This window comes from Mastacembelus armatus, chromosome 7 (assembly GCF_900324485.2).
Source record: "Mastacembelus armatus chromosome 7, fMasArm1.2, whole genome shotgun sequence".
Classification (NCBI taxonomy): Eukaryota; Metazoa; Chordata; class Actinopteri; order Synbranchiformes; family Mastacembelidae; genus Mastacembelus; species Mastacembelus armatus.
This window is the reverse complement of record NC_046639.1, coordinates 17,265,570-17,278,442: the sequence shown is the minus strand read 5'-3', so window position 1 is coordinate 17,278,442 and position 12,873 is coordinate 17,265,570. Positions and strand designations below refer to the sequence as shown.

Genomic DNA, 12,873 nt, shown 5'->3' with positions numbered 1-12,873 from the left:
TTCTGTTTTTTTCTGACTTGTCTGCCTTTTTGGTCCTGAGCTTTCCTGGGACTTAATGTCTCTTGACTTTAAAGCTTACCCATCCTCTTTTTAGACTGGCCTGTCTCAATTTGGGGTTTGCTGATTTTGACATATGGTCTTGGTTTTGGGTTTGGGACTGACTACTTGTGTAGACTGAGGAAGTAACCTTATTTGTTTTCACATGAGATTTATTAATACAAACTTTTTAGCCCTGACTTTTGGGCTTATGCTCTTGATAACCTTGAGAGTTACATTAAACAAGTTTATGTGATGTGCGTATTTATTTAGTGTGTTTGTGTGTAGATTCTGGGCTACGCAGACTACGCCTTCACCTCCATCTTCACTGTGGAGATCCTGTTAAAGGTAAAAAATCACCTTCTCCTAGGATGAAATCACTTCTTTTCCGTGTAGTCTTCATGTGATGCTAACATCGTCTCTGTTTCAGATGACGGTCCACGGAGCGTTCCTACATCAGGGCTCGTTCTGCAGGAACTGGTTTAACTTGTTGGATCTGCTGGTCGTCAGTGTCTCACTGGTCTCCTTCTTCTTGCAGTCAGTATCAAATTCGCATTGATTATCATTTACTGATCAATAAATTGTTTTTTTGTGGGAATACAGAAGCAGTATTTGCAAACAACACAATTAAAAGACATCAATAACACCCAGTGCTGTTGGGAACCCAGGATTTAAACTTTTAAAGTCTTTGCTTAATTGAACAGATATAAGTTTCCAAGATACTGGAAGTATAATTTTGCCATGGACTTGGTGAGTTGTACTGTGGGCTGCTGTTGTTTTAGTTTCTTTTTTATTTATATTGTGTAAAAAGAAGGTTTATTGTGGTGGGACATCACAGGTGCATAGTGTCTGTGTGTTCCGGTCATGACAAACTGCTGCAGTCTGAGTGTAGTAGCCTGCTGACACTGCTGTGGGTAATTGGACTCATATGAATCTGACGATTGTGTGTGTGCTGCCCTCTGCTGATGACTACATTTATAAACACTGAGCTGCTGTGTGTCTGTGCAGCTCCAGTGCCATCTCGGTGGTGAAGATCCTCCGAGTCCTCAGGGTGCTCAGACCTCTGAGAGCCATCAACAGAGCCAAAGGACTGAAGGTAAGCAGACACTGACAGGCCAGACACATCTGTCTGTGCTGCTGATTAAAAGTCTGTGGCAGAGTTTGGATCAGGAGCGGCATGGATGCTGCTGGTGATAATGTAGTGTGATGTCTGGATCATTATGGTTGACATGAAGAAGAACGCAGCATGGTACAGTTATTAGTTAGTTAGTTATTACACCTGAGAGGAGGTCTGAAGTTCTAGATCACATCAGCAGTCGAGCTGTACATTGGACCAGGGCCTGTATTCACAAAGCTTCTTAGAATCCTCTCAGAGAGTTCCTATCTTAGCCTGAAAAGTCCTAGCTGGGAGTCCTAGACTAAAAGTGATTCAGGAAACTTCACAGAGCAACACTGAGTAAGGAAAGTACAAAAACCTTTATTTTAGTGAGGAGGTGTGGTTGACCCTGTTGCTAAGGATGACCCAGCATTTCAAGGACTGTGATTGGTTGATCAAAAGCTATCTGTAAAGGTCTTAAAATGCCTCTTTGTGAAAATAGAATAAATGATAATAGAATGGACAGTGAAACAATAAAATGTTTAACAAATGCTTAACAATTTTTACCATAGGAGCTAAGCTGTTTTGTGAATCATTTTTATCTTTAAATTTACATTTAAGAGGAAATTCTAAGAAACGTCATAATTCTAAGAATTTTTTTAGAATTTCATCACTAGGAGCAACTTTTAGGCTTAGGAACACACCTGAATATGGGCCCAGGTGTGTTTTCTTGGATGCATCACCAGTGATCCACAGCTGAGCTGACATGCTGCTTTTCTTCGCTGGTGAAGTCAGGGAGTGCACACCTGTAGCTCAGTTAAACATATGGTCACATTTCTTTTGTGTTCACTCCATCTCCCATTCTAATGAATTCTGACATGAGTTGTTCCCCTTTCACTGATCATACTTATCCATATTTATTTCATCACAGAGGAGAGTGAGGGGAACTTCTATTTAACAGAAAGGTGATGTGACTGAACTTTACTGCAGTGTCTCTATCAGTCGACATGCTGTCGAATCCTTTCTGTCATTATTTCTCACACATGGTCTGATTCTGGTCTTTTACCACGTCGTTGTCTACTCATTATTTTTTTGGGTGTTTGGACCTTTTGTCAAACTAAACGTGATGTCTGGACACATCACATTTGGCTCTGTAATGACGAAATTTAAAAAACAAAGGGAACAATGAAAGTGACATTTAGTTGCACGTGTTAATGTGTGTGTTGCAGCATGTGGTGCAGTGTGTGTTTGTGGCCATCAGGACCATCGGAAACATCATGATCGTCACGACTCTGCTGCAGTTTATGTTCGCCTGCATCGGAGTCCAGCTCTTCAAGGTCAGACAGGGTCACCATCTGTGTGTATGTGTGTCTGTGTGCATCTGGGTCTGTCTGTCTGTCTGTCTGTCTGTGTGTGCGTGTGTGCGTGTGTGTGCGTGCGCTGTATGGGCCTTTCACTGCTGTGTGTTTCATGTTTCAGGGTAAATTTTATCGCTGCACGGACGAAGCCAAACACACTCCTGAACAGTGCAAGTAAGATTTAATTCTTCATACAGTAAAATTCTCAGGTATTCTCAGTATTTCATTGTAGTGCTATTTTACCTTGGACTTCACTACATGTCAGAGCCAAACCTTGTACTTTTTCCTGCTCTACTTTTATCTGATAACTTTAGTTCCTGTTTCAGAATCAGATGAATCAAACAAAATACAGTCTAATCATCAAATTTTATTGATCCCTGGTGGGAAATTCCCAAACTACCCAGCAGTATGGAAAGTACTTAGAAGTTAGAAGTATATAAGGTAGTTAACATTAGTTCCACCTTTACCAGCTGCAACATTAAAGTGATGAACACAATAATGCATCAATAATTAGAATCCAATAATATCAGATACATTCATGTGAAATGGGCCATTCTGCACAATGACTACTTTACTTTGGATACTTCAAGTACATTTGGATGATGATACTTTTGGGCTTTTACTGCAGTAACATTTGGAATTCAGAACTTGTACTTGTAAGGATCTGACTACATCTTCCACTGCTAGTAAATGGAAAGGCAATGCTAGTCAAAAGTCAATGGAAACTGTGTGTGTGTGTTTACAGAGGGACCTTCGTTGTGTACAAAGATGGCGACGTGAGCCACCCGATGGTCAGGGAGAGGATCTGGCAAAACAGCGACTTTAACTTTGACAACGTGCTGATGGGGATGATGGCGCTTTTCACTGTGTCCACGTTTGAGGGCTGGCCTGCGTGAGTGCAAAACAACTTTATTAAGGGTTTCTAAGGAACATGGTTTGTTGCTTTAGACACACAGATATTAACTCCCCCGATCCCCCACATCCACTCTACAGACTGCTGTATAAAGCTATTGATGCTAACGGGGAAAACTCCGGCCCCATCTACAACTACCGAGTGGAGATCTCCATCTTCTTCATCGTCTACATCATCATCATCGCCTTCTTCATGATGAATATTTTCGTGGGTTTCGTCATCATCACCTTCAGAGAGCAGGGGGAGCAGGAGTATAAGAACTGCGAGCTGGACAAGAACCAGGTGACTCACCTGTCAACTGTCTGTGCCAATTAAAAGGAAGCTGTTGTTAGTCGTTTAGTGTGTAATGTTATTTTAGTCAACAAAAACTGGAGATATTTTAGTATCTGTTTGATAGTAGAACCTAATGTGGTTTTCTCACTGTGTGTAAAGTTCAGGTGTGTATGTTGCAGTTTCACAGTGAGTCTCAGCTCAGTGTTCAGGGTTCTGGCTCTTTGGTTTTGGGTCTAAGTGTTGCAGCAGCTGTTTTCAGAGATGCAGCTGTAAAAGGCCACTGTCTACTACCTGCTCAGCAGCAAACAGCAGGCAGACACAGTCAGAGATAGGCTGGGGACATAATGGAGTATTTAGCCCCTGCAGAACCAGAGATTTCCCTCAGGAGCTGGTGGAGACCAAACCCAGAGCTCAAACTGTGGAAACTGGTATTTGTCCAATCTGCAGCCTCTGTGTGAATGAACAGCTGTGAAACAGTCTGAACACAAACTGAACATTATCACATTTCTGCAGGATTAGACTGACGACTGACTGGGTGTGACACAGATTTCTAATAAACTGAGCACCAAGAGTGCATTAACCCTTTCTCTCCCTGTGTTGTAGCGTCAGTGTGTGGAGTACGCCCTGAAGGCTCAGCCATTGAAACTTTACATCCCAAAGAATCCAGTTCAGTACAAGTTCTGGTCCATCATCAACTCGACAGGATTCGAGTATGTCATGTTTGTCCTGATCCTGCTCAACACCGTCACTCTGGCTGTACAGGTGGGCCCTGCTGCTGGATTCAGACACTAATTGAAGTAGAAATGAATGAAAGGAAGCATGACGAGTGTCTGACTGTGTGTCTGTCTTCTGCAGCACTACGAACAGTCCAAAACCTTCAGCAACATCATGGACATCCTGAACATGGTGTTTACTGGACTCTTCACTGTGGAGATGCTGCTGAAGCTGCTCGCGCTGAGACTCAGGGTGATGAAACCAAGCACCAACACTAATTAACATGCTTCTTTACTCTTTTAATGTATTGTGCAAAACATAATGTTACAACAATAGGGCCGACAATGAAAAGGCTTGCGTCACGAGGTCACGTTTGATCCCGTGAGTTTCTGTGACATTTCTCTGCACTTGGTTGTACAGAAGAAAAACCTCCTGCGATGAGTTCGCTTCATGTATGGAGAGAAAGTTGGGACATTAACAGCAATGAGATTTTTTTATGTTAAACCTGATTATTACTTTTATTTATTTATTTATTTTTGCAGCATTACTTTGTTGACGCCTGGAACTCCTTCGATGCACTGATCGTGGTCGGCAGCGTGGTCGACATCGTCGTGACTGAGTTCAGTGTGAGTTGTCCAGCATCCTGTTGTTATTCCACACTACATATATACTCACCCACGACTACATGCATACAGGTGTGGTACCAGGTGTGTTGTTTCGTCTAGTTCGCACTGCAATTCTTGAAATGATGTGATGCTGCAGCCAAAACAGGAGAAGGAACAGCAAACAGGCCGTAAGCAGGTTGAGAGCCAAGGCTGCTTTATTTGTTTATTTATTTGGATCCCCATTAGCTGTACCCTAGAGCCAGCTACTCTTCCTGGGGTATTTACACTGATATTTGGACATATTAATGTTCCAGCTTGTTAAGTACATTTAAAACTGGTGGTAAATATGTTTAGAGCTGCTGATGATACAGAAACACAGCAGAAACCCTGTACAGAGGCTCCAGAACAACACTTTGGGGAATTATCACCACTTACAAAGGCTAAAAGCTCCTCATGCTCACTCACAGAGAAACATCATCCACAAACACTGACCAAGATTTTTAGACTGAACAGCTGATGCTTTTTTGAAACTTAATAAAACAGTGGAATTTATCTTTATAATGTAAATTCTGTGCACAGAAAATAGACTTCTTCAGAAATGGGCAGAAAGGAAGTATTTTTTTTCTCCATCTTGTCAGAGTGGGGAGGACAGCTCTCGTGTGTCCATCACCTTCTTCCGGCTGTTTCGAGTCATGCGACTGGTCAAGCTGCTGAGTAAAGGGGAGGGCATTCGCACCCTGCTGTGGACCTTCATCAAGTCGCTGCAGGTGAGAGGTGGGGCTAACAAAGAGGGGCGGGGATGGGTGGGGCCTAACATGAGCAACGGAGTCACACCTCTTCCTGTTGCAGGCTCTGCCATACGTCGCTCTGCTCATTGCTATGATCTTCTTCATCTACGCTGTCATCGGCATGCAGGTGAGGGGATCCTGCAGGGCAGGTCTTGGTCTAAGTCAGAGGCAGAATCCAGATCTAATCATGACTTAATGACATCTGATTTTCTGCAGTAATAGACAAAATTATTCATATTTAAATGACTTATTCAATATAATAAATAAATCCAAGTAAACAACTTTTTTATTAATAAAACTTTTGCTGCCCTTCAGACGTTTGGGAAAATAGCAATGCAGGATTACACTCAGATCAACAGAAACAACAACTTTCAGACGTTTCCTCAAGCTGTTCTCCTCCTCTTCAGGTCAGAACCTCCTTTTCCTTTACTTTCATCATCTCTTCATCCTTTCACATCTATCTCTCTGCACCTGCTGATAATTCAACCCCGTATTACTTCTGGAGTCCTGCAGGGCTCTGGTCTACATCCTCTGCTTCTTTTGCTTTTTAATCCTACTGTTCAACAAATTGAAGGCTTCAGTGTGTGTTCTGCTTATATTACCTCTGTGTGTGTATGCAGGTGTGCCACAGGTGAGGCGTGGCAGGAGATCATGTTGGCCAGTCTTCCAGGTAAACGCTGTGACCCTGAGTCAGACTACGAACCAGGAGAAGAGTTCAGTTGTGGCAGCAACTTCGCCATCGTTTACTTCATCAGCTTCTTCATGCTGTGTGCTTTCCTGGTCAGGACACACACACACACACACACACCATCTCTCTCACACACACACACACACACACTGACTGTCCTCTGCTACAGATCATCAACCTGTTTGTTGCCGTCATCATGGACAACTTTGACTATCTGACTCGTGATTGGTCAATTCTGGGACCACATCATCTGGATGAGTTTAAGAGGATCTGGTCTGAATACGACCCTGAGGCCAAGTACAATGACACACGCACTCACACATATGTTTGTGTATGTACATGTATATATATATTTATGTGTGTGTGCATGTGTGTGTTTGTTTTATTGGTCTCTGTTTCTTCCTCAGGGGTCGTATCAAACACCTGGATGTTGTAGCTCTGCTCAGGAGGATTCAGCCTCCTCTGGGTTTCGGAAAGCTCTGTCCTCACAGAGTGGCCTGTAAGGTAAAATGTGCTGCATTGTAACATACACACATGTAGATCATGGGGTCTCCCAGGGTTCCAGTCGGAATCCTCTGCTTTTCTTATCAGACAACAAAAGTATAACATACATATCAAGTGTTTTAATATCCTAATGAAAAGAATCTGGTTTCTGATTTCACTGCTCTTGCCCTCCCCCAGCGTTTGGTAGCGATGAACATGCCTCTGAACTCTGATGGGATGGTGACCTTTAATGCCACCCTCTTCGCTCTGGTTCGCACCGCCCTCAAGATCAAGACCGAAGGTATGTGTGGCAGCCAGTTCTTTTTAGAATCCCACCATTCTGGGTTTACCTGTGACAACACAGTCACAGATGCTGTGGGCCTGATTCAGCTGAGTTGTTTTCACTTTAACAAATAAAAAAACTGTGAATGAGTCTAACATGAAGTCAGAGACTGGACCAGTGTATTCTACTATTCCATATGTTTACTTGAGAAAATATTTCATTTAGCACAAAAACCTAAAAAACACCAAATTGTTATCAAAACATATGTACTGTGGCAATACGATTTTATCAGTTGGACAAATTGTAAAGCACTGTGCTAACTTTTACTAACAGCTCATAGGTTACAGGAAATGAAGGAGCAGGTGGTTACTGATGATGTCACTGCATTGTTGCACTCCCTGCCAGGTAACCCCGAGCAGGAGAACGAGGAGCTGAGGGCAATTATAAAGAAGATCTGGAAAAGAATGAAACCAAAACTACTGGATGAAGTCATACCACCGCATGAAGGTACTAATACTGCAAGAAGTACTAGCACAAACACTATGAACAGTTCAAATACTACTGCTAGCAGTACTACAGACTAACCTGTCCTGTTTCATGTACAGAGGAGGAAGTAACTGTTGGGAAATTTTACGCCACGTTCCTGATCCAGGATTATTTCAGGAAGTTCAGGAAGAGGAAGGAGAAAGGAGTTCTGACCCAAGAGTCCAACTCCACCAACCCATCTGCAGTCCAGGTCTGTCCTCGTCTGTGTGTGTTTACATGCACAGTTTGTGTGTCTGCATATGAATCTGTGTACGTGTTTGCAGCTCTGTAAAGCTGGCCTGAAGACTCTGCAGGATCTGGGTCCAGAGATGCGTCTGGCCCTGAACGAGGACCTGGAGGAGGAGGAGGCCATGATGGAGGACGATGAGCTGGAGGAAAATGCTGCTTACAAGGTATTTATTTTATGCCATAATCAGAAATAACAGATCTGTTCTTTTAAGTAATGTAGGGCTGAAATCAGTCTGACTGGTGTTCGTCTGTGCAGTGTGAAAATGGGTTTGGACCAGAGAAAGACCAGCGAGGCTCCATACCGGCCACACCCACTGGTAAACACCAACACCCATCATATTACGTTTGTTTAGATTCATAACAGACGAAAGCCATAAACAGACCAGGACGTCCACCATTCAGCAAACTGTTTTCCTTTATATTCACTCCTAATTTTGCCTGAAATTATCACTTGTTGCAATAATATTAATGTACAGATGTTGTGACCAAGTGTGACTAAATCGCACCCTCTGGCTTCCTGCAGGTGCAGGTGGTGTCGTCGGGGAGTCAAACGGAGGTCTGATCCACCGGGTCGGGTCTTTCACCAAGATGCCAAATGGCAGCGAGTCTGACGAACATCTTCGCCACAGAGACATGAGGTCAAAGAACGGCCTGCTGGACCACTCCTACAAGAGACCATCATACTACAAATATGGACGGTAAGTGCCGTCTTTTCTCTAAAGATCAGTAAGATATTAAAAGTAGTAACTGCTTTCTTGAATAATCTGCATGTATGTCCAAGACTGAAAGCTCTGGAAACAAGTGAACTTTTTTAATCTTTAATAAAACGTGACGCTAGTTACAGCACAGATGAAGTTCAGGAGACTTTAATGTCATGGTCAAAACTTCATGTTTAACATAAAACGTTCAGATGCCTCTTATCAGTTTTCTCTGACGTCCACAAGATGCTGCGCCAGCAAGCAGTTTTTCTTGATTGACAGTTGTCTCAACCAGTCGCAATCTTCTTTCTTTTTGCAGGACGGACCCGAGGGACAGGTACTGGAGGAACGGTGACATGGAGGCGTACAGAGAGCAGGATTACTACAGTAGAGAAGAAGACAATGACAGTATCACCTCCAGAGACAGGTAAGCTGACAGACTGAATGATACACTAACACCTCACACATGGCTGGCAGGTATACATACAGGTGCACAGGTAGACAGGGTAACTTCTGAACACACACACACACACACACACACGTCCTGCTGTGTCAGACAGGTGTACCTACACTGAATGACAGACACACAGTGTTACCTGTCTGACACACAGGTGTACTGACAAAGACTGACAGGCAGGTGTGTGTTTTCAGACATTATCGTGATGAACCTCCTCTATATAGAGACCACTATGATGGCCACGCCCCTTACACCAACAGTAGCTGTGACTACAACGAGGGCAGGAGGACAACCCGGAGACGCCTACTTCCTGCCACGCCCACAGGTGAGAGGATGCGTTACCTCAGTGTCTCCCTTTCCTCTCAGGATCAGTGACTTCTAACCTCAATCAGACACACCTTCCTGACAGGTCGGAAACCGTCCTTTAACATCCACTGTCTGAGGAGGCAGGGCAGCGGCGACGATCTTCCTATCCCCGGGACGTACCACCCCACCTCTCCACCACGGCGCACACGCACACAGGTAACACGCACCCACCTGACATAGATGATAGAAACTGCTCTCCATCTGGCCCCAGCACCTGTTCAGTCTGACCTGGAAGTGAAGGGTCGTCCTGTTAGACAGTTCTTCTACTTTCAAAATAAAAGCTTTAAGTAAAAGGGGTGTTTTTCTGAATCTACCTAGAAACAGCCATGCTTTATAATTGACTCACGTCACGTTTGTCTGTTTTTAAGCTAGAGTCATTTTGATTCATGTAAAAGTAGCATGTTATTGTTATGGTGAGCATGAGCATTAGCAGTCAGATCCAGTTGAAGTAAACCTAAGTGGCACTTATCAGACCCATTATATTCCTGAAAAGTGACAGTGAGCCTCATTCTCAAATGTTTTCCCCCTATTCTTTCACTACAGTTACTTTATAAATGATTCATAAAAACAAAAAAATTAAAAATAAGACATCTGATTCAGAAAATCACTCTAGAAATACAAATTATCACAAAAGTACACAGTCTATATGGTATAAAGACAGGAGCAACTTTCAGTCAGTGTGATTTTAGCCTTTGGAAGATAATACAGATGCTGCTGTTGGTCAATCTGGTGGTTTTAAACACATGTAGGAAATCAGTTAATACTTCCAGGTCATACTTACAGTGTTGAAGAAGTACTCAGATCCTCTACTGTAGTAGTAGTAGTAATACCCCAGAGAAAAAAATCCTCTTTTCTTAGTAAAAGTCCTGCATTGAAAGTGTTGCGTTCATCACTTTAATTTTGTACTCAAGTAAACCACAATACCTCAGAATTAGACTGAAGTACGGTACTTGAGTAAAAGTACTGAGTATAGGTTGCAATGAGTTATCAGTAACACTGAACAAGTACTTTTACTACTAATATTATCGATGATACTCAAGTAAAAATTTGAATACAGAACTGTTACTGTATGTAGAGTATTCTTACACTGTTGTACTGGTACAACATTGAAGGTTCAGAGTACTTCTACTACACACATACACACATTCTTGCACAGCTGTTCTTGTGAGGTCACTCATAGACATAATGCTTTCCCTACACCCTAACCATCACAACTAAATGCCACACCCTAACCCTACCCCTAAAACCAAGTCTTAACCCTCAAACAAGAGTCTGAAAAAAGGGAGGACCAGGAAATGTCCTTACTTTGTCAAAATGTCCTCAATTTCATAGAAATATGCTAAAAAATGGTACTCACAAAGATGGCTATGCAAGTACACACACACCTTCAGTAAACTGTAGCCTCATCCTCTTCCTTGATGCAGGTGTTTAGCAGTTATGAGCCTCAACACTCCTCCAGTCGCTCCTCAGGAGCCTCCTCGGTGTCCTGGGCAAACCCGTGTCCTCGCCGGGGTCGCCTCCTCTATGCTCCGCTCATCCTGGTGGAGGAGGAGGGCAGCCCCCCATGGGGGGGAGGAGGAGGATCTGGGGGGGAGGGGAAGAAGGGCGGAGAAGGAAGAGGTGAGGTCACAACTTTTAACATTCAGCGTACATCACATAGACAACACACCTGTGTCTTCATTTCCTCTACTGTACCTTCTCTAATAAAATGCCCTGTACCGACCTTCTCTAATGAAATGCTGAGATATTGATCGATAACTGATACTGATCAGTGACTGTCACACTACACTCCATGTCTAATAAAATGTCCTCAACTGTACATTCTCTAAAAAAATGTCCTCTACTTTACCTTCTCTAATAAAATGTCCTCTACCTTACTTTCTCTAATAAAATGACCTCTACTTTACCTTTTCTAATAAAATGTCCTCTACCGTACCTTCTCTAATAAAATGCTGGGATATTGCTCACTAACTGATACTGATCAGTGACCGTCAAACTCCACTCCCTGAGTCTAATAAAATGTCCTCTACCTTACCTTCTCTACTAAAATTTACTCTACCGTAGCTTCTCTAATAAAATGTCCTCTACCATATCTTCTCTACTAAAATTTACTCTACCGTAGCTTCTCTAATAAAATGTCCTCTACCTTACCTTCTCTACTAAAATTTACTCTACCGTAGCTTCTCTAATAAAATGCCCTCTACTTTACCTTCTCTATTAAAATGTTCTCTACTGTATCTTCTCTAATAAAATGCCCTCTACGGTGACTTTTCCAATAAAATGTCATCTACCATAATGTCTCTAATAATATGTCCTTTACCATAACTTTTCTAATAAAAACTGTTATCCAAACACAAGAAAGCCAGTCAGTGAAAAAAGTGGATCTTAGGAGGAGCCCTGGTCGTGGTTGTGGTCCTGTATGGCATCTGAGAGGGATTGTTATCTGGTAGTCAGCAGGACTAAAAATTAAATTTAAAAAAATAACACAATTGCACTTTTTATGGTGACACGGAAGTTCTGTAATTAATTAATCAACATAAACACGTTAAAGTCCCACGCCTAACCATAATAGAAACAAAAACACTGAATGCTGCACATCATGTCACATGACCACTACTGGAAGTTCCTGAAATGCAGTGGGTGAGAGGCGGGACCACCCTGGACAGATCAGCAGTCTATCACAGGGCTGACACACAGAGACAGACACACACTCACATTCACACTTAAGGGCAATTTAGAGTCACCAACCAACCTCTAACCTGCATGTGTTTGGACTGTGGGAGGAGAAAACCCATGGTTGATGACCTGATCCTGCTCGACTGTACAGGTGTGGATTAACTGAAATGTGAACTCACCTGCTGTGTTGCTGTCTTTCATCCATCAGGTGTGAGTGTGACAGGTGCAGCACCCAGACCGACCTGGTATGGTGGCCCTGTAGGGACATCAGGTAGAAAGCATGAACATACAAGCTTAATGACTTGACTGGAAAAACATCTAAACAAAAGTTTCTCAATTTTGCAGTGAACGTTACATAAACGTTCTGTTTCCCTGCTTTTTGTACATTTGTGTTTTATGTTTGATGTAAATTTGACCTCAATCTCTTTTTTTTTTTCATTATTTGTATTTTCATTAAAACGCTTTTTTACTGTACAGGTTTGACTGATAGGATTGATAGACTGATCTACTGATTGATTGATTGGCTGTGTTTGGTTGCAGACCCCCCTCCGTACCGAGCTTACACCACCTTACGAGTTCCCTCTCAGCTTGAAGCTCAGTTCACCGAGAAACGTGGTTCTGCTGACAGCCTGGTGGAGGCGGTGAGGAGCTCTTGATTGATAACT

The 12,873-nt window shown here is 42.7% G+C and overlaps 1 protein-coding gene across 1 annotated transcript in view; it reads left to right on the top strand.

The window, feature by feature from the left end:
• The window catches only part of cacna1fb (calcium channel, voltage-dependent, L type, alpha 1F subunit), a 28,639-nt gene that overhangs the window by 15,434 nt on the left and 332 nt on the right, over positions 1–12,873 (top strand). Inside the window, exons 23-50 of the mRNA XM_026331631.1 lie at positions 325–384; positions 467–573; positions 1,045–1,132; positions 2,362–2,469; positions 2,612–2,664; positions 3,236–3,382; positions 3,484–3,685; positions 4,280–4,438; positions 4,532–4,642; positions 4,933–5,016; positions 5,634–5,762; positions 5,845–5,910; positions 6,099–6,190; positions 6,404–6,563; positions 6,641–6,768; positions 6,879–6,975; positions 7,153–7,255; positions 7,643–7,744; positions 7,843–7,967; positions 8,047–8,175; positions 8,268–8,328; positions 8,535–8,709; positions 9,029–9,136; positions 9,316–9,491; positions 9,576–9,688; positions 10,957–11,152; positions 12,417–12,479; positions 12,749–12,849. Coding sequence (XP_026187416.1) covers positions 325–384; positions 467–573; positions 1,045–1,132; positions 2,362–2,469; positions 2,612–2,664; positions 3,236–3,382; positions 3,484–3,685; positions 4,280–4,438; positions 4,532–4,642; positions 4,933–5,016; positions 5,634–5,762; positions 5,845–5,910; positions 6,099–6,190; positions 6,404–6,563; positions 6,641–6,768; positions 6,879–6,975; positions 7,153–7,255; positions 7,643–7,744; positions 7,843–7,967; positions 8,047–8,175; positions 8,268–8,328; positions 8,535–8,709; positions 9,029–9,136; positions 9,316–9,491; positions 9,576–9,688; positions 10,957–11,152; positions 12,417–12,479; positions 12,749–12,849 — 3,243 coding nt within the window. The remainder of the gene's footprint in view (positions 1–324; positions 385–466; positions 574–1,044; positions 1,133–2,361; positions 2,470–2,611; positions 2,665–3,235; positions 3,383–3,483; positions 3,686–4,279; positions 4,439–4,531; positions 4,643–4,932; positions 5,017–5,633; positions 5,763–5,844; positions 5,911–6,098; positions 6,191–6,403; positions 6,564–6,640; positions 6,769–6,878; positions 6,976–7,152; positions 7,256–7,642; positions 7,745–7,842; positions 7,968–8,046; positions 8,176–8,267; positions 8,329–8,534; positions 8,710–9,028; positions 9,137–9,315; positions 9,492–9,575; positions 9,689–10,956; positions 11,153–12,416; positions 12,480–12,748; positions 12,850–12,873) is intronic.